The following is a 20381-nucleotide window of genomic DNA, read 5'->3' as shown; positions in this document are numbered from 1 at the left end:
TAAGGTGTCTTTCCTTCCTCTGAGCTATTTTTTGTTTTAGGACTCTATGTGACTGCAGTACTGTACTCCTGTACTACTGTACTCCTGCTTCACTGCTCTTCAGATCAGAAACTTTGTCTGCATTACGCTTTTATAGGTTTTATTAGCTGTTGTACTGAGAATGCTGAGATTTCTGAGAATTAACTTTATTCTTAACAGTTCATTTTCTCTTATAAGAACCATATACACTCACCTAGCACTTGGTTAGGAACATTATAGTAATACTGGGTAGGGATTCCCTTGGCTCTCAAAACAGCCTCAATTCTTCGTGGTGTGGCTTCCACAAGATGCACAAAGGATGCTTTTGAGATTCTGGTCCATGTTGACATGATTGCATCATGCAGTTTCTGCAGATTTTTCAGGTGTGCTTTCATGCTGCGAATCTCCCGTTCTACCACAACCCAAAGGTGTGGCTATTGGATTTAGATCTGGTAATTAGGAAGGCCACTCAAGAAGTCATTGTCATGTTCATGAAACCGTGACAATTTCTGATCCTAATATCTGTGTGCATCAGTAGAAATCAAGATTCTTCAGACCAGGCTACGTTTTTCCAGCTTTTAGCTGTCCAGTTTTGGTGAGCCTGTGCTCACTGCAACCTTAGCTTTTTGTTCTTGGCTGACTGAAATGGAACCAGACATGGTCTTCTGCCGTTGTAGCCCGTCTGCCTCAAGGCTCAATGTGTTGTGCATTCTGAGATGCCTTTCTGCTCAACACAGTTGTACAGAGTGGTCATCTGAGTTACTGTAGCCTTTCTGTTAGCTCAACCTAGTCTGGCGATCCTCCGTTGAGCTCTTTCACCAACAGGGCATTTTCATCCGCCGAACTGGCGCTTATTGAATGTTTTTTATTGTTGCACCGTTCTGAATAAACTCTAGGGGCTGTTGTGTGTGAATTCCAGATGATCAGCAGTTACAGAAATACTCAAACCAGCCCGTCTGGCACCAACAATCATGCCACAGTCATGATTGTTGGTGCGCTGGTGTTGAGTTCACCAGCGCAGCTCAACAGTCGCATTACTCCAACCATTTCAGAAATTATATCACAGCGCCATATATGTTTCATTTCGTTAAATTCCGTTCATGTGTGGGAGTCTTAGTGTCGTGCTGTGGGTTGCTTGAAGCAGATCAATACATTGCCAAACTATTGCTTAAACCTGTAGTAAAGGAGTTTTTACTGTTACTGAGGGCTGCTGCTGCTTTAACTCTGACAGTCATCAAGCACACATACTTAAATTAGACTGAAATGCCCGTGCATAACACAGAGTACTGACACTGAAAAGCTTGTGACTCAAGCTTAAGTAAAAGTGTGTGTGAAAGAAGGAGGAGAAGAGAATTGTAGTGGCTTTGGCACCATGTTTGAACAGAAACATGCACTAATTTATGACTGTGTGTCATGGATAAAATGTCAGAATGAATTGAAGGCTTTATATTGGTTTCCACCAACTGCATTTTTGGGGGGGGCTAGATTTTTTGAGTATGTTGTCTTTCCATTGGTGATACAGGGTGAAACTGCAAATGGCTACATATACCTGAAACCCAGTAGACTTTCTATCCACTGTATAATGGAAACTGTCCTCTGAGTAAAGCTATTTGGATAAATTTAGGTTGAGGTCAAATGACAAAATCTTTTTGTTTCCTCTTAAAGTCTAAACAACAATTAGTCTTGTCTACCCAGCTGTGTTCTATTGTTTAGGCCATTCATTAAAGTCCTTTCAACAAATTACCACATGGGAATTGACTGTCCTAAACCCATATTTTAGATGTATAGGAAATACAGAATGGTTTTCATTTGGTCATCCGTTTCCCATTGAATCTTTCCACGGCCAGCCTGCAGACATGTTTTGCTTCACTGTCTCCTTGAGACTTTCAGGGTTGATTTAGATTAGAGCCCTGTATTTATTTTCCTCAAACAGCTGCAGTGAGGGAGCAGATGGTTTCTAGTCCACCATTGCAAAATGCAACCACTCTCTTACACCGATAAGCATTCCACAAGAATTAAAATGCTGCAATAAACTTATCTAGCTGTTAACTTTTGGTATCTCTCTTAGTTGACTTAGTTCCCTACATACATTTCTTTCTTACTTTGCTTTGTCTGTGCAACACAGTTCGTATCTATAACATTCTTGCTCTCATTCTTATGTCCTCAGGACTGGGTGACTGCAACAGACATCCGAGTGACCCTCAACAGGCTGAACACATTCGGAGATGAAGTCTTCAATGATCCGAAAGTCCTCAAGTCCTACTATTATGCCATCTCTGATTTTGCTGTGGGAGGAAGGTGAGACTTTTAAGTAGTTTATCATAAATGTTACGATGTGTGTTGCTTCACTTATCATTAAGAAGTATTCACATTTCAAACATGTTGGAGTCATGTGAAATGGACATATAGCAAAAACTAGCCTTTTCAGTCTTAGACTTTTAGCCCTGATTTCATTAGTAGCTCATGTGTGAGTTGCAAACTAGAATTGCCAGCCTTCTAACAGAACAGTACCCCCCTGCTGTATATTTTGGTCTTATCTATTTAGTCCAGCATAAAGAAAACATTAAGACTACTGCAGCCGTCTAAATACCACACACTGGATAACAAGCACTGCACAGCAGACAGTACAGAGCATAGCTGGAGCACATTGCAGATAAGCACATATAAACACGCAGTGCTAGTATAGATTTAATAGAATAAAGCTTACAGTAATACTTAGTGAATTTCACAGATTTGGTGTTAACTAACTAACTCTTGAGTTTACTGTTTTCAAGATGAAAGATACAAGGTGACATAAGTTACTGAGATAATCTGGTATAACAGATGCTTCTGGCATGTGACTTTAGATGGATGCTTTCTTGGTGTAAATTTCAAGCTACGCCATCTACTCTGGATTTGTGGCTTTAATATAGTACAGTAATTAATGGATGCTGAGTGGCATCACTTTCGCTAGTGTCTTCAGTCTGACATATCTGCTTTGCTGTAGCATGTAGATTTAAGAGTCCTAATATTGATGTATTTATTTTATTATTGTTATTTATTTTAATTATTCCTTTTTTTTAGTCTTGGCTATTTTTTAGATGAATGTATTTATTTATTTTTCAAATAAAGTCTTATAGATTTTAATATCCACAATTTTCAGGCAAATTTGTCCATTCCATTAATCAGTATGTGTAATACTTCCATTTAAGTACAGGAGCTAAAAAACAGAAAGCTATTTTTGCTGTTTTGAAGTATGATAAGCATAGTAATGAGCTCAAAATGAGTTAAAAGAATTCAATGTTAAAACAAGCTATCTTGTCTACCAGTGCGCTGCTGCCCACTCCATGTCATTTGTGTATGTTTGGTGTTGTGTCGATGGAGCAAGGTAGGTCAGCTTGCAGTCACTCAGCCTGTTTGCTTTGGCACATTCTCCCTGCTAGAATGCGCCGGGCCTGCCGGGACTGACACAGGAGTGGTAGAAGACGCTCAGGTTGGAGCAGACAGGAACAGCTTGCTTCATCCACTTTTCATCTAAGTTCGAACCAGCCCAAGAACGATGAGATAAACCCGCGGCTTAAGTTCAGATCATGCTGACAACCTGTAGGCACTTGCAAGGGCTCCAATTTAAAGTGCCCACATCCCTGAATTGGGCCAACTCCTTTTCATATTTTTATCGTACCTTGTACGGTCCAGTAAGATGCAGGATTAGGATTGAGTGTGGGCAAAGAAGGATCCGTTTAACAGGAGAGTTCAGGCCAGTGTTGAGCGACTGTTAAGCAGCTCCCTCTGAGCTCCACACCACGTCTTTTCACCTTAATCTGTTTGAAATGTGGAGCAGATTTCCATTACACAGCTCACATTCCCCACATTCCTGCCTGGGAGTGCGGGATTACGGAGCACGAAGGAAGCGGAATGGGGCGGGCTGGTCCCATGTGTATGTGTTGTGAGAGGCAGAGGTACAGACAAACAGGCACGTGTTACACCTGCTTGCTTTCATAGGGTTCCAGCAGATCCTTAAAAGTCTTATAAAGTTTAAAAAAATTTAATTTATAAGGTCATAAAATGTCTTCAAGTCTTATTTGTGTTTTTTCTACAATAGAGAGGTATTTAGTGTTTAAATGCAGACATTCAAAGCTTGTAAACGATAATTCCTGTTTTAAGACTATTTGTATATTTCATCTTGTATCAGTTTTGCAGTGGCGATCACAGTAAAGACCCCTGGCATAGAGCTGCTGCTGTATTCGTGGTCTCTACTTGTATTCGTGGTCAGTGATTTCCAGAGACCTGAAGTGACTTCACAAATTTGGTCAAAATGTGATTGATTGCACTGGAAGTTCCTAATTATGCTAGTGGTTAATCTGACATTAGGCCTTCAATCCAGCTCTGGAAATATATGTGTTTGTGAATGTGTATGTCTGTCTGTCTGCTCTGCGATGGACTGGCGACCTGTCCAGGGTGTATCCTGTCTTCCGCCCAATAACTGTTAGGATAGGCTCCAGCTCCCCCTGCGGCCCAGAAGGTTAAGGTCCATTTAGAGCAAATTCTCTCAAGCGAAGGTCTGAAACATCATGATGTCTAACTAACTTATGATTCAGTGCCATATACTGTCTACTGAAGTAGCCTAGTAGTTATATCAGCATCTTACATAGTCAACAACTGAATGTCAAATCAAATCAAGTACAACCCATTGCCTATCCAGCAAAAAAAAAAGACTAGTGTTGGATAGGGCTGCTAAATAGTTAACGACAACTAAATAGTAGCTGGCTAGTAGGAGAACAACGGTTGTAGCATTCTTGGTGAACTAAGATTCTGTCAGTTGCCTCATGCATTGATGTTTCTGCAAAATAAGTGTAAAAGAGCCAAGATGGGGATGAAAAACTCCAAATTCTGAAAAAAAAAGTTTAAAAAAAAAGTTTTACTTACAACATAACTTTGAATATGATGTAACCACTGTGTGTGATGTCTGATTGTATACCACTAGAGGCAAATGTGTCAGCCGTTGCTAAATTACAGCCAGCCATGCTTGAAAAGTGTATTAATGGTCCCAGTAACATTCTAGCGTTTGTAATAGCAACTTTGATTTCAAGTGCAAATGGTTACAAGTTCCACAGAACAGTGTTTTGATACTGTGTTATTGATTTTTGAACTTTTTTCTGGGTGATGGTGATTTAGTTAAACTTTGGTTAAAAATCAGATCTTTTGATTGACTAATAAAGTCTTTTGTCAATAACAGCTGTAGTACTGGACCTTGTTATAATTGCAGAGGTCAAAAGTAGCTATGATGTTTTCCATGTATATTAAATCACGGCTGTGTACTATGCAGAAGCCAAAACTCGAGTTTATAGTAATTAGTCTTTTGATAGACATCCTGACCCTTTATTTAGTTTAATTCTAATTCATGCATCAGCAGAGAGTGCATTCTGGCTGTGGAACACATCCTGCAGCCCTCTTCTGTTCCTTTCGTCACTTTTTCCGTGGGGCTTTGCCAAGGAACACCTGAGACAATACCCAAGAGGTGGCTGCAGCCACACAAGTCCTCTCTTGTTCGGTTGGGGCCCCTTGGTGAAGTGTCTGCTGGAGAATGTTCCCACTGCCTTGTGCTCGAGCAGCAGCCAGGAGCCGGGAGCACAAATGAAGCTTTGTGCCACAGCTCTGACACCCTCTCTCATTTTTAAATGGCTACAGAAGAGCTCTAAAATTGATTCGGTAATCTGACGGAATTCGCCCAACACACAGCAGTGCTGTAGGAAGGTCCTGCTTCACTTGTCCCCCCTGGAGGGTCCTCTGCCTCTCAGAGTGAACTTCATTTAAGGGACCTGCTTTAGTGTGCTTATAAGTGGAAAAGCAAATTATTGCATTGTTAGTGCTGCTGTAGAACAAATCTCATCCTCAAAATAGGCATTTTAAGGAGAAGGAAAAGACATTTAACTTTATATGTTAATGTTAGAATGTTATTCCAAGCTATTTTGGAGCATGTCTTTCTGTCTGTCTGTCTGTCTCCGTCAGTACTAAAACAATGTCAAAGGTAGCTGCTATCTAAGAATAAAAAGCCGCAGGAATAGTGTCACAAGGTTTAAATGACATTCACCAAGTAGATTTTGCATTTACTTATTTTCTGTCTACCTGGAACAGAGCCCTGCTACATTTTCTGAGTTTAAAAGGTGTGTATTACTTCAAAAGTCTTATTTGTCCACTGAGGGGGGAAAAAAAAGGAATGTTGAAGGGAATGTGCAGTGATTGACCTTGCTAATTGTATCAAAGGTCAAAACCGGACAAAGTCATCAGCCACTCACTGTGACTACAAAGGCGTGGTGACGTTGGAGACATGGAGATAGGCTCCGTAAACAGACGGCGTGCTCACTGTTTGAACAGCTTTTAGACACGCATGTGTCTGCTCTCGTCTTGCGCTACCTCTGTTTAACCCAAAACACAAGAAGGATGTGTGCGAACGCACTGTAGAAGAGCTTCACTGTTGTGCTGTAGAATGCAGCAGGCCATTTGTGTAGATGCATGACCTCATATTGCTCTTGCCTTCATAGGTGCAAGTGTAACGGCCATGCCAGCGAGTGCGTGAAGAACGAGTACAATAAGCTGGTGTGTAACTGCAAACACAACACGGAAGGTGATGACTGCAGTGTGTGCAAGCCCTTCTATAACGACCGTCCCTGGAGAAGAGCCACGGCCGACAACGCCAACGAGTGCCTGCGTGAGTGTGAAACGCGTACACACACAAAAACACATTGTTCTGGGTCAGGTCCTCTGTCTAGCCATCACACCTTTGTCTGAGACTGTTTCCTGTTTGAAATTTCCCATTTAGGCTAGTAGTTAGCAGGAGTTATTCTACACTGCTTTAAGCCCCACATGTAGTTTCTGAAAGATGGTGCTAGACTGGGCTGCAAACTAGGGTATGCCCCTTCTAAACCTGACCCCAAATTTTTTAACATTCAAAGTATAAGCAGTACTACAGTTGAAAAAGGTAGGTAGCAAAGTGTTAGCATTAGATAATGGGTTTGTTTAGTAATGTTTATTTTTACTGCATATAAACTGCACAAGAAACAGATCTACATGCTTATTTGGAGGTCACTTTTGGAGGGGACTTTTCTTCCATCCTAACTTACATCCATGAGCTAATGATGGGCTCACTGTCCATCAGACAATGTTTATGAGCGCACCCCGACCACTACTTTGAGCTTGGCTTCATAGTGTTGGATTTGGGGTAGGCAACATGGCAAAAATACTATGAGTACAGTGATTTTTTTTGTTCAGTGATTTACATACTGCACTGCGCTAATCCAGGTAATAGGCTAAATGAACACAAACACACTAGCACATTTCCAGTACTTTCTATTAGCCAAATTTGCCTATTTAAATAACAGTAAAGTTATTTATAATAAAGTATTTAAATAAAGAAAAATGCCACCAGCTATTTAGCACAATGAGTCGTGCATAATTATGCTAGGACATTTTGCTAGCATAGTGTAGCAGCAGCATTCAAATACAGCACAAGTTCACTTAACTGCCTGTGGTTTTTATGACATTATGTTGCAACACAGATCAGCCAAAAAATCTAAATAATAAATCGGTCGATTGCATGTTTGGAGCAAACAAAATCTACCAATTCTGATCATAGCAGATCAAAAGTTGAAAACACCATGTTTTTTAAAATGTTTATTAGATTCTTAATTGTTTTAATGAAAAATTTTAATAAAACCACATATTACCCAACATCTTCCGTAAACGTTTATGAGCTTCGTTTGGTGCACATTTATGGCGACTTGCTTGCTAATAAAGCTCCCTGCTAGAGAAACTTCAGACTGCAAGTGATTTCCAAAGCCATGTTCATGTGCTAAACATGTTTAAAAAACAAGATGTTTTTTGTCATTATGGCAGCATTTCTATAATTCAACTAACCACCAAGACAAGCTGTGCAGTAAATACTGCAAATTTTACTGTGTAAATGTCATGCAGCAAGAATTTATGCTACCGTAGCCTTGCCCAATTATTACCTTTTTCTGAATCAAAGGAAACTTTCTGCCAAGGTTAGAGCTAGCTGCTGTGCGGTAAAACCCAGTCATTTAAGCTCGGTTCCATGCGCTCAAGCTAAACTTAATGTAAAGTAAAATTAGTAGAAGATAAAGAGCCGTGCGGTAAAGCTAACATTACAGTGCGTAGCAGAGAAAATTAACAAGCAGCTTCTTAACAAACTCTCTCTCGCTCTCTCATAAACAGACAAAAAAATGACTATTGGGTCGCATGCCTGCACGTCTTAAACGTGAACCCCAATTTCCCAGCATATTTACAAGCTGTTTAATGGTAAATTAGTCCTCTCTAGTACTTCTCTCAAAACGACAATAGCCGTTGGATTGCTTATCAGTCATCGACAATATCTGAAAACATCGCCCTGTCACCCAGGCCTAGTGTGTACCCAAACTTGTAATGGGCAGTGTATCTGCAAACAGCGTTGCAGCTCATCCTGATCATATTCAGAAGTATGTACCTATCATCTCTAAAACTGGTCCACAGCCACCCCCACCCCGCTCTGAAGTCTCAGCGTAAGGAGGAGAAGGCCAAAGTCATACACACACTCAGGCACTTCCTGGAAATGCATGACTAATGCTCACATCTGACTTTGGAGCCATCCAGAGCTCTTCGCTCCCACACCCCCGTGGCTCCTGCCCCCCTTCCTCTCCCATTTCATTTTCCACCCTCAGAGTAAGGCTGCTGGTCGGGGAGCATCCACATCACAGCTTTCTTTTGGCTCTGCAAAGCCATGACTGATCCTTGGTCAGTACTGCTGCTACAAGCTACATATGATCCATGTTCTCAGCTGCATCTCAAGACTGTTCCCACTCTAATGCCTGATGATGACTAAAGCCCATCTGTTCCCTTAGACTTCCATTCTTGCATCACATTTTACAGGCATTAATATGTCCCTTTAGCTCTTGAAAATGGATGCTGATGGAAAATGGGATGCAGGAGGCAGACATTAGTTACCTCTGAGATTTCAGGCTTTGCATACATAATTTATTTTGCGTTTTTACGTGATTTGTGCATGTGCGCACCTGTGTTTCAGCATGCAACTGCAACGGGAAGAGCGCAGAGTGCTACTTCGACCAAGAGCTGTACCGCAACACTGGTCATGGAGGCCACTGCCGGAACTGCGCCGACAACACGGACGGGCCCAACTGCGACCGCTGTCTGGACAATTACTATAGAGACGCATCGGGCCATCGCTGTCTGCCCTGCAGCTGCAACCCCGTGGGTGAGTGAGCTTGAGCCACCCCCTCAGCACCATGGGCTAGATTCGTACCCTTTAGTCTGTTAGCTGTGGTCAGTCTGAGTAGTTACGGCTCTAACAGTGTTGTATGTGGTTTCCTCTCTCTCTCTAGGCTCTCTCAGCACACAGTGTGACAACTCTGGTCGCTGCAGCTGCAAACCAGGCGTGATGGGAGACAAATGTGACCGCTGCCAGCCTGGATTCCACACACTGACACAGGCAGGCTGCAGGTATACACATCATCCCACCCCTAAAAGCACACTTAAGCTTGTCCCAGAAGGCTTCAGCTCCTTATAAGTCTGTGCAGGCATATCCTTATAACATTAGGATCAGGAGCACCCATGAACTGTCCCATGGCATAGACTCAAGTCTTAAGTCTTAAATCTGACTGACTGCTAAGTAGCAACAACAATAGTTTTTAAGGCAAGTATACAGTAAGAAAAAAGTAAGGAGAAAACTAAAACGGGTAAAATCTGTTAAAAGTGGGAGGCAGTATGTGAGTAACCAAATATGAAGTTTGTACCTGACCCAAACACAACATATTTGGGAAATGACGTCCAATCCTGACCATTTGGGCAAATATTTCAAGCTCCACCTCTGAGTATGTTGCATTTGGAGTGAAGACTTGCCTGATTAAACTAATTCTATACTGATGCTACTTTTCTTTGGTAGTATTTGCAGATCCATTAGTCAGAGGCTGTAAATCTTTGTTCTCTGTTCTTCTCTGTTGCATCCCCCACAGGCCCTGCTCTTGTAACCCTGCTGGAAGCACACAGGAGTGCGACGTCAATACTGGACGTTGCCAGTGCAAGGACAACGTAGACGGCTTCAGCTGTGACAGGTCAGACTCATTAACGCACATGCCCTCTCTGTCGCACGCCTGGACTGGCACATGTTGTTTCTGAAACGCCGTGATGCTGTTGGCACGCCCTGTAGTTCAGGAGTTGCTGGAGAAAAGGAGCAGCAGGAATGAGCCAGTTTGCATTGTTCTCAAATTAGATGTGAGTGACCAGCACTTGTGTGCCAGAATTAACACTGACATCAACACACAGATAAATCTGCAATAAAGATTCTCAGCACAGCTTGCCTTTCAACTCCTCCAGTTCCTTCGGGAGCTCCCAGTAAACATGGTTGAATTCTGCAGTTGTTTAAGAAACCTTTTGATGTTCACACTTTTTTCTTTTTTTTTTTATTTGTACATGGAAAGTCCCTCTGTGCGTGAGAGAAACAGAGAGACATCCAAGGGGGAGGAAGTATGCGTGTGAGGCAGAATTGGGGGCATGGCTTTCTCAGTGTCAGATGCAGGAGAAAATAGCTCAGAGATAGTGGCAGGCTCCTCACAGAGAGCCATGTAGGGCCTTCAGACAGACAGTCACCAGATAGCAGCTTAACCAAAACGTGTAACGCCTACTCACTAACCATACATTCCATCTTCCTATACCAGCTTCTTGCAGCCAGACCCCACACATTCACACATAGTTTAGATCGCTGCTTCTTAACTATCGTTTTGATTTGGTCTAAGCTCATACATCCCTCATGGCAGTATCTAGTTACATATACTCAGTTACATGTACTATTTTCAAGTCTTTATGGTTGTTCTTGTTTATATTTTTAAAGAAAGTAATTTACTTTAAGTCAGTTACATTTCAGTCATTAACATTTTAGTTACCAATTTATTTTTTAGGTTAAATTTCATTCTTGTGCATCGGTGACCACATCAGTACCGCTTTAGAATTGCTCTGACTTTATGCACACACAAAATAGCATTCAATTCAAATTTGGAAACTGTTGTTGTAACAATTGGCATTATAGCGTCCTACATAGTTTCCATCTGTGAATTTATAGCGTAGTATCATTGTGATAGATTAATTTTATACATTGATCTAAAGTTTTTCTTTTACTAAAAACCGGGACCCCAAACTTTTAAATTGTGATTTGATTTTAAATTATTGAATTCTAGTGTATATAAACAAGATATAGCACATCCTTTTTTTTGTTGGGAAAAAAAGAGTCTTTTACATCTACTTTAGTCATTATTTCACTGATGTAAAATTACTTTTACTTGAGCACACAGTCATATGCAAAAGTCTGGGCACTAGTCAAGTTATGTTTTGCTGATTTTATGAGTGAAATAAGGTTACACATCCTCTACAGAGATCACATTCTGCACATTTTAATGCACAATTACTATTTCCTATGCACATATTTATTTATTTTTTTCCAGGTTTGTGTGCTAACATTTTCAGGAAAAAGCCGTATTTAAGTTTGTTCCCTGTAGAGGGCGTGTTAGCTTATTTTCACTTAGAAAATCAGCAAAGCATGTAATTTGACCAGGGGTCTTGCATCTTTTGCATAGGACTGTAGATAAAGGGTGCTCCACCTACCTCTGTATGGCATAAGCCTTGACCAGTGCTGCCTCATTTCCTAAAACCTCCCATCTCTCAGTCTCCTCCCACCACCTTAGTATCTATGTGCAGATTCTTTCTGTCTTACACACACACAGCTGGTCCAAACATCGACTGGATAGTCCCTTTAGAAAACTGGGAGCATGAGAGAGAAAGATTATAGACAGCTGTTTATGTGAACTGGTCGAGCAAATGATGAAATGTCAGTGATATTGATTGACCTGAGTGTTGTTGCTCACTATGATGTTCACAAAGTTAAACTGTTTGCATCATGGACAAAATTCCCAAAGCCAAAATCATTTTGTCTTGGATAAATTCTGTATTTATTACCTGGCTTTCGACAGCAAGCCCAGCACAAGGAACTGATCAGATTTTACTGGATGCCAGAAGTAATAGCCTGTCTGGTTTAGTTTAGCTTAATTATGTTTCTTCACAATTACTTGAGATATTCTTACATGTGCTGGTAAGTTAAGAGCTCAGTTAATAACACGTTGCATAATTAGCATACTTCAGTTTTTGAAATAACAACCTGGTGCTGAACAACCCTCAACAGTCCTGAATGGGGGGGACAAAGGGGCAAAAATAGAGAAGATTATTAAGTTCATAGTTAGCTCTGAGCCTAGTGGAACTGCAGTGTTTGAGAGCAGGAATACTTTTATTGATCTGTAGAAAAACCCCAGGATCTGTGGACCCAGCAGCAGTCTTTTTGATCCAGTCTAGTGACTGGCATTTCAGTCAAATACGATATGTAAATTTTTAAAGCATTATTAGAAAAATATCACATGAATAGCCTCAACTTACTAAATGATGAGTTAGTTCCATTAACTGTGTGTGAGTAGAGTGTAAAATGAACTTGAGCTTCAGCTTGTTTATTGCTGCTTTCCTGTGACTTTTCCATTGATACTATTTTTTGGCTCATCCAGTGTGTGGAAGCCTTTTTTTGATGGCTGCCATAGAATTCTTCTGCTTCCTTCTTTAGACTGAACAGAAACTGAGCAAAACGTAAGAGGCAGGTTGTTTACGGCCCTCTGGTGAATTCTAGAGTTCAAATATCTCATCCCTTCTTGAATGTGAGAATGTACAGCTTCAAAAATAAGCTAATTTGCATATCAGGCATTCTAACGTACTGTTTTCATGACCATTCAAGTATTCAACAATGCTGATTTATCCCTATTTCAGCCCAGAAATATACACAGTAGATAACACTCTCAGCTTTAAGTTCAACAGATCTCAATTAATATATGGTCTGTTTTTTTGTTCTTCACAGGTGTAAACTGGGCTACTTTAACCTGGACCCTCAGAATCCTCAGGGTTGTACACCATGCTTCTGTTACCTTCATTCCACTGTGTGTGAAAGTGCGGATGGCTACAGCATACACACTATCACCTCCACCTTCGACCGAGGTGAGTCTAAACGTATATGCCCACCTAGATCCTTACGTGCGCACACAATATGGAAAAAGCATATTTTATTTCCTTTTTATTGCTTTCCAAAAATTGGACTACATAAAAACTATCATACAGCTGTAAAAGTAGTGCCAGCAAAGCTGAGCAGTATGTTTGTGCAGGTTCATACGTACTAAAGTTCTCACACATTTTCCTCCTGCTCCTGTTAGATGATGAAGGCTGGAAGGGCCAGCAGAGAGATGGCTCCAGTGTGCCAGTGCATTGGTCTGCAAGCTCTCAGGAAATCTCGCTCATCTCAGATGACTACTTCCCCATGTACTTTGTGGCCCCAGGTACTGCAGCTGCTGTCATGCACTACATGTCAAAGTGCTTGGATTTTTTGGATGAGAGAAAAAAAATGTTGTTACGATTTGTGAGGATCATTAAATACACTGTCCTAGCTTAACCCTTTTAAAGGACCACTGAAGTCATAATTTAAACCATAAAAAAATCCATATTAAATAATAAGCAGGCGTGTATTTTTTTTGTATTATTGTTATGCCCAGGAATCTATTAGAAATAGCATAGGAGGATCCATAAACCTTAACCCTTATTAAGAATGTCAAGATTTATGAATATGCATGACCATGCAAATTGTAAACCCCAACACCTGTGACTGTGTGCTTTAACTGGGCTTTAATAATCACAAAATGAGCCACTATTAGCAGACCAGCACTAAGAAAAACAAAGTAGAGCCAATTTTACTAGCACTAGCTTAGCCTCTGCCGCTACCAAGGACAGCGTAATGGAATAATAATGAACTAAAGGTGATTTGCGTAGCTAATGGCTCAACACAGAAAGACAATTCACTGCCTCAGATGAGTCTTTATTCTCAAAAGCTGCAGCAGTGAAGCCTCAGTGACCCAGAATTAAACCTGTGTTGTGTAATTATTTTGTGGCCTGCTGATGCTAACAGAGACAGCGGTTTATAGAGCTGTAGCATTGTAAGCAACTGCTACAAGTTCTGATCATCAGATCATAATACTCTATTAGCATATTTTAGTATATTGGACCATGAAGAAACTTAAGCTAAGCCGCTACGTAGCGGCCTACAAATCACTTTTTCCAGATGTATTGAGAAACTTTTTTTTTCAATGGGAAAAACACTGCACTATAGTGGACATACTGCAGTATTGGACATAAATACTTAGAAACACCTCTGTATACTCATAATAATATGAATATACATATATATATATATATATATATATATGTGAGTGTGTGTGTGTGTGTGTGTGTGTATGTATGTATGTACGTATTTATGTATGTATATTGATGTATTAAAAATAAAAAACTGAACTGTTTTTTACCTTCTTTATGTTTGTTCATTTACTATGTATCTCTAATGTGGTTTTCTTATTGTCTCCCATAGCAAAATTTCTTGGTAACCACTTGCTGAGCTATGGTCAGAACCTCACACTGAACTTCCGAGTGGAGAGACGTGATACTCGTCTTTCAGCTGAGGATGTGGTGTTGGAAGGGGCAGGGTCCCGTGTCGCTGTACCCCTCATCGCCCAGGGAAACACTTATCCTGGAGAGCAAATGCAGACTTTTGTATTCAGGTGGGTTTTCCTCAGCTGGGCTTAAACCTAAAATCAGATTGTGATAGTGATATGATGATATTGTTTTGTGCATCACAAGGACGTTAACATTAAAATGCAATATATGCAGTATTATCTTACTGTAATGTAATGTTTTTGACAGGCTCCATCAAACTACAGACTATTCTTGGAAACCAGTACTGAGACATGGAGAGTTTCAGAAGCTTCTCCACAACCTTACTTCCATCATGATCCGTGGCACCTACAGTGAGAGAAGTACGTAATCTCAGATCTTCTTTACAGTACAGCACAATTCACAGTTTAACCTTGTCATAACTCACCACAACTGCGTTTATACAAAAAACAGTGAGAGCTTATCAGTCAAGTCACAACACTGGCCTGTTTGATCCTTCATTAGGGCAGTCAGCTTTGGAATGGCCTTTGATTGCATTTGATAAAAGTTGAGAAGATAAATGCAAACGCAAGGTCATTAGATCAAGTCCTGGCCTATCAGACATAATCTACTGTTCTCTGTTGGTGTGTAGGTGCTGGTTACTTGGATAATGCGTCCTTGGTGACTGCCCGACGGGGTCCCGGAACTCCAGCACGCTGGGTGGAGAAGTGTACGTGTCCTCAGGGCTATGTGGGTCAGCACTGTGGCCAGTGTGCTGTAGGATACAGGAGGAGTAACCCAGAGCTGGGCCAGTACAGCCCCTGTGAGCCCTGCAATTGCAATGGCCACAGTGATACTTGTGACTCTGTAACAGGTTGGTCATCTTCAACCACCTTGATGCATGTTCTTATCCTTATTTACCTGACTGTGAGATAATGCATTCAATGAAATACATGGCGTTCTCATGCTTTGGCAGAGTGACTTGTGCTTGACAGTGGAATCATGACTGTGTGGTCCCAGACTGCCCCTTTGTGGCGAAGAGAGGGAGTACACCACTGATTATTCTGCTTTCCTTTCTTTGTAGGAATGTGTAACTGCCAGCACAATACAGCTGGGATGAGCTGCGAGAGGTGTAAGGATGGTTATTATGGCGACGCTACTGTAGGGTCATCGTCTGACTGTAAGCCCTGCCCATGTCCTTCAGGGGCCACCTGTGCAATTGTACCCAAAACGAAAGAGGTGGTGTGCACCAACTGCCCAACAGGCACTACAGGTACATTAGACTTGCAACGTCTTTGCTTGTTCATGTGTAGGAATGCCATCGTAAAGCCCTCTGTTTTAACTGTCTGTTTGCCAACTTCTGCCTGCTTCATTTATTGTTGTCAAACTTTTAGTTGAGGCTGCCCGGTAGCATCTGTAGAACTTGGAACTATTTTAGTAAATAGATTGATCACTGAGTTGTGGGTTTAATCCAAAACTTTTTCAGCTTCAGGAATAATGGAGGAAGGAATGTTTAGAAATGCTTGTGACTGGCTGAGAGGCATGCCAATCATAATTTTGCAAGTGGTCAGTTAAATAATGCTTATAGTTGATTTATGAAATTCATGCATTTAATGAGCATAGAGTTCCCGTAGATTAGTAAGTTATTTCGCGGAGCTTCTGAAATTCGCAGTGTCTTACTCCATGGCTCTTTTTCATGGCCAGGCAAACGCTGCGAGCTGTGTGATGATGGTTTCTTCGGTGACCCGCTGGGCACAAGCGGCCCAGTCAGGGCCTGCCGGGCGTGTAAATGCAGTGACAACATCGACCCTAATGCCGTGGGCAACTGTGACCGAGAGACAGGCGAATGCCTCAAGTGCATCTACAACACAGACGGATTCTTCTGTGACCGCTGTAAAGAAGGTTTCTACGGCAACGCCCTGGCCACCAACCCAGCTGACAAATGCAAACGTGAGTAGAATGGAAATAGGCTTGTGTCGCCTGGGTATCTACAGGAACAGTCACCAATGTGGTTTACGGCGGCTACAGTTAATGTAATGGAAGTCCTTCCTGACTTCATTGCTAGACAACACAGTTTTCTGAACAGAGATCATGCCTGTAGTAGGCTCAAAATGCAATCCTCAGTGCATTTTATGGTGGAAATAGCTGGTGGTGGAAATTCCCATTTACCTTTCTAGCTTGTTTTGCTCTCTAGCCTTTTACTCATTTCTCTAGATAGACTTAAGACTATGCCTGAAGTTGGCCCAAAACGCTGTCAATAGGTATTCTCCATTTTTATGCATTTAGATTTAGCCTAATATCCTAGATCAGAGCTAGTGAAGCCAAGCTGCAGTGTACTTTATATTGGAAAATGCTGAAATAATACTTTAATAAATGTAGCTGTAATTTCCAGCAGTTTATATGCCCACAATATCAAAACAGGTTTTTGTAAATATGTATCTCTCTCATTCGACACTCTAGCTTGTTCCTGCTCTCCATACGGCACTGTGGACCGACAGACCACCTGTATGCAGGTGACGGGCCAATGCCAGTGTTTGCCCCACGTCACCAACCGAGACTGCAGCGCCTGCGAGCCCGGCTTCTACAACCTGCAGAGTGGCAATGGCTGTGAACGGTACTTAATCACCTGCCTTAATCTGTTCCACCTCTCAGCAACACTTCTGATTTAGAATTTGCCATTCTATTGTGGTCTAATCATTTTTTTTTTTGTATGATTGGTCCTTAGGTGCAACTGTAACCCTATCGGCTCCACTAACGGCCACTGTGACATTGCAAGTGGGCAGTGTGAGTGTCAGCCTGGGGTCACTGGTCAACGCTGTGAGCGCTGCGAGGTCAACTTCTTCGGCTTCAGCTCCTCTGGATGCAAACGTAAGAGACTTTTAGTTCTCTTCTTACGTGTTGACCTTCAGGTTGCTAAACCGCTTAATGAGCCATAACATTTTAATGTCACTCAGTATCGAGTGAAGACAGTTTTTTATTGCTGCAACAAATAATTGTTTAGACTAAAACATGACAAAATAGTTGCCAGTGTATTTTCTTACCGATTTGTTGGCTTAACAGTGCTTGCTGCTCCCATCTAAAGTCACACAGTGTCATTAAAAAAAAAAGAAAAAAAAAGTGGAGACTGCAGTGCATGGGTTGTCCACAACTCAAAAAGCCAAAAATATGGCTTTACTTGTACATAATCTAAAATGACAGTTTCCTGTAAATTCTGGTGAAACCAGGCTCACCTAGTATGGACAATTATGTGAGCGCTGCAGAAGGTCAGCATGGTGAAGATACTAAAACCACAGTTGCTCAGTTGCACAGTTGCTAAGGCAAAAACAGCAATTTTAAATTAGCTCTCTTACTTTGGATTTCAAAATAGCTCCGTTTCCAAAGTGCAGCAGTAACTAATTACTTCAGATTTTGGTGTAGATGTTCGCCTAAACCGCACAGCTAAATTATTTTAGTCTGTTACCAAGTGTAAGTTTTGAAAGAGTAGTTTTTCTACACAAGCTGCAATTTAGGTCACTGAAAATGGAACTTTTGGAAGTTTTTGTGTAGACGTGCATCACTCATGCGCTTGGATAGTTAGTGCTATTTTGCTGTGTTAAGCTTCAGGAATCATGTCTGAAATGACTGATTACTGGGCTCTTTCTGACACGGTAACAGATCAGTTCAGCTTTACTTTATGCAAGGTGATGTAGAATCGACTTGCCCAGAGACAGCTGTGTAAGATTATAAGGTCCTGCTTTATTGAGGAGTAAACATGTCTTTAAAAGCAATGCAAAAGATCTGTTGCCATAAGGAAGCCCTTTTGTTTTCTTGCAAATATCATAGAAGATAGGGTAGGTGTTTTGTTTGAAAGAGCACTGCGCAAAAGGAGGAACAGTGCTTGTTTTCATTTTTTAAATAAAACGTATTATAATGCAATGTTAGAAATTGAATGTTAATTATGCATAACCAGGTAATAGCTCCAATTTTCCTTATTAATTGATTAATAAAAATCACAATTCATTGATTATGGAAATAATTATTACTTGCAGCCCAAACGCTAAGAATCTGAATCATGCCACTGAAATTACTTTATTGGCCAAGTAGAGTGTCAATTTGATAAACCTTCTCTCATCTTTGACCTCTCTCTCCTCATAGCCTGCGACTGTGACCCTGAGGGCTCACGGACAGCTCAGTGCAGAGAGGATGGCCATTGTGAGTGTCGTCCAGGCTTTGTGGGCAATCGCTGTGATATGTGTGAGGAGAACTACTTCTATAACCGTTCCACTCCTGGCTGCCAGCAGTGCCCCAACTGCTATAGCCTTGTGAGGGACAAGGTAAGACCTGTCTGACTGTAAAACAGCTATAATGCTAAAAGCAAATTAGTTGAGTAAATGTGTTCCTTTCCTTGTTGCTTGATCACATTAGCATGTTTAGACAAACTTTCACTATGTGGTACTTTCCACAGATATTTTAATCAGTAATTGGTCTGAACTAAAAAACTGTGCTGTTCAAGCTGCAAAGAGAGGATCAGATACATCTAAAAGAATGTATGGATCAACTTCCCATCTCAGCTTTTACTCCATAGCAGACTAATATCCTCATCCTCTTTCTTATTGTGCAGGTGAACCAGCAGAGACAGAAGCTTCATGAACTGCAGACCCTGATCGACAACCTGGGCAGCCAGGATACAGTGAGTGACAAGGCATTCGAGGATCGTCTGAAAGAAGCTGAGAAAGCCATCATGGATTTACTGAGAGAGGCTCAAGCCAGCAAAGGTACAAACTGTGACAGACTCTTTACTTTAAACATTGTTTTTTTTATAAGGAGAAAAATAAATGGTCCTCATTTGTTACTCATTTTTCCCTTTCTCTTTTTAATCTTGCAGATGTGGACAAAGGCCTTTTAGATCGTCTTAAAGCCATCAACAACACGCTGACGACCCAATGGAACCGCCTGCAGAACATCAGGAACACTGTGGACAACACTGGTACTCTGGCGGACAAAGCCCGCAACAGAGTGCGTGAGGCTGAGAAACTGATTGACCGGGCCAGAGAGGAGCTGGACAAGGCCAAGGACGCCATCAGCAAAGTGGTGCGATATTCTTGCTGCTAAGATTTTTTTATTCTTTTTGTTCTCCTGAAAGACTAGTTTGTCAAAGTTAATCATCGGTTAGTATTAAATAAGGAAAAATGTTTATTCGTGCTCTCATTTTGATAAACATGGTTCACCTCACAGGATATCAAAACTCCCACGACCACTGGAGATCCCAACAATATGACACTCCTTGCTGAAGAGGCTCGCAATCTGGCAGAGAAGTAGGAATCAGAATGATTTAGTGTTATTATAGCACAAATGATTTATTACATGAAACTGCCTTACTTGATAGTTTTTGGTTCCCTGACTAGGCATAAGACGGAAGCTGACCAGATTGAGAAAACTGCAAAAGATGCCAACGACACCTCCACCAAGGCCTACAACTTGCTGAAGAAGACTTTAGATGGCGAGAACAAAATCAACAGTGACATTGATGAACTTAACAAGAAGTAAGTGTGATAGAAGCATAGAGGTGATAGCCTGCATACTTTGTCTTTCACAGTTGTGCATTTAAACAAACTTGCTGCGTTTGCTCAGGTACAATGAGGCGAAGGATCTGGCAAAGAACCTGGAGAAACAAGCCAGTAAGGTGCAAGCTGAAGCAGAGGAGGCAGGAAACAAAGCACTGAAAATCTATGCCAACCTCACCAGCCTGCCACCCTTTGATGTCAAATCATTAGAAGTAAGATACAAGTCATTGAGTAAAATTATGTGTCCTGGGATCTCTGTAAGGCTAGTTAAAAGTT

The 20381-nt window shown here is 41.3% G+C and overlaps 1 protein-coding gene across 1 annotated transcript in view; it reads left to right on the top strand.

Annotated features, from left to right (window-relative positions):
- lamc1 (laminin, gamma 1) overlaps window positions 1-20381 on the top strand; it is a 65316-nt gene that overhangs the window by 40493 nt on the left and 4442 nt on the right. Inside the window, exons 3-22 of the mRNA XM_036596031.1 lie at window positions 2186-2316; window positions 6540-6706; window positions 9074-9262; window positions 9390-9507; window positions 10020-10118; window positions 12950-13086; window positions 13299-13421; window positions 14501-14690; window positions 14833-14945; window positions 15215-15436; window positions 15647-15835; window positions 16267-16512; window positions 17023-17176; window positions 17288-17430; window positions 18697-18875; window positions 19163-19316; window positions 19427-19632; window positions 19777-19856; window positions 19947-20084; window positions 20173-20317. Coding sequence (XP_036451924.1) covers window positions 2186-2316; window positions 6540-6706; window positions 9074-9262; window positions 9390-9507; window positions 10020-10118; window positions 12950-13086; window positions 13299-13421; window positions 14501-14690; window positions 14833-14945; window positions 15215-15436; window positions 15647-15835; window positions 16267-16512; window positions 17023-17176; window positions 17288-17430; window positions 18697-18875; window positions 19163-19316; window positions 19427-19632; window positions 19777-19856; window positions 19947-20084; window positions 20173-20317 — 3123 coding nt within the window. The remainder of the gene's footprint in view (window positions 1-2185; window positions 2317-6539; window positions 6707-9073; window positions 9263-9389; window positions 9508-10019; window positions 10119-12949; window positions 13087-13298; window positions 13422-14500; window positions 14691-14832; window positions 14946-15214; window positions 15437-15646; window positions 15836-16266; window positions 16513-17022; window positions 17177-17287; window positions 17431-18696; window positions 18876-19162; window positions 19317-19426; window positions 19633-19776; window positions 19857-19946; window positions 20085-20172; window positions 20318-20381) is intronic.

This window comes from Colossoma macropomum, unplaced genomic scaffold (assembly GCF_904425465.1).
Source record: "Colossoma macropomum unplaced genomic scaffold, Colossoma_macropomum, whole genome shotgun sequence".
In the NCBI taxonomy this organism is placed as follows: domain Eukaryota; kingdom Metazoa; phylum Chordata; class Actinopteri; order Characiformes; family Serrasalmidae; genus Colossoma; species Colossoma macropomum.
This window is presented reverse-complemented; position numbering and strand designations above follow the sequence as displayed.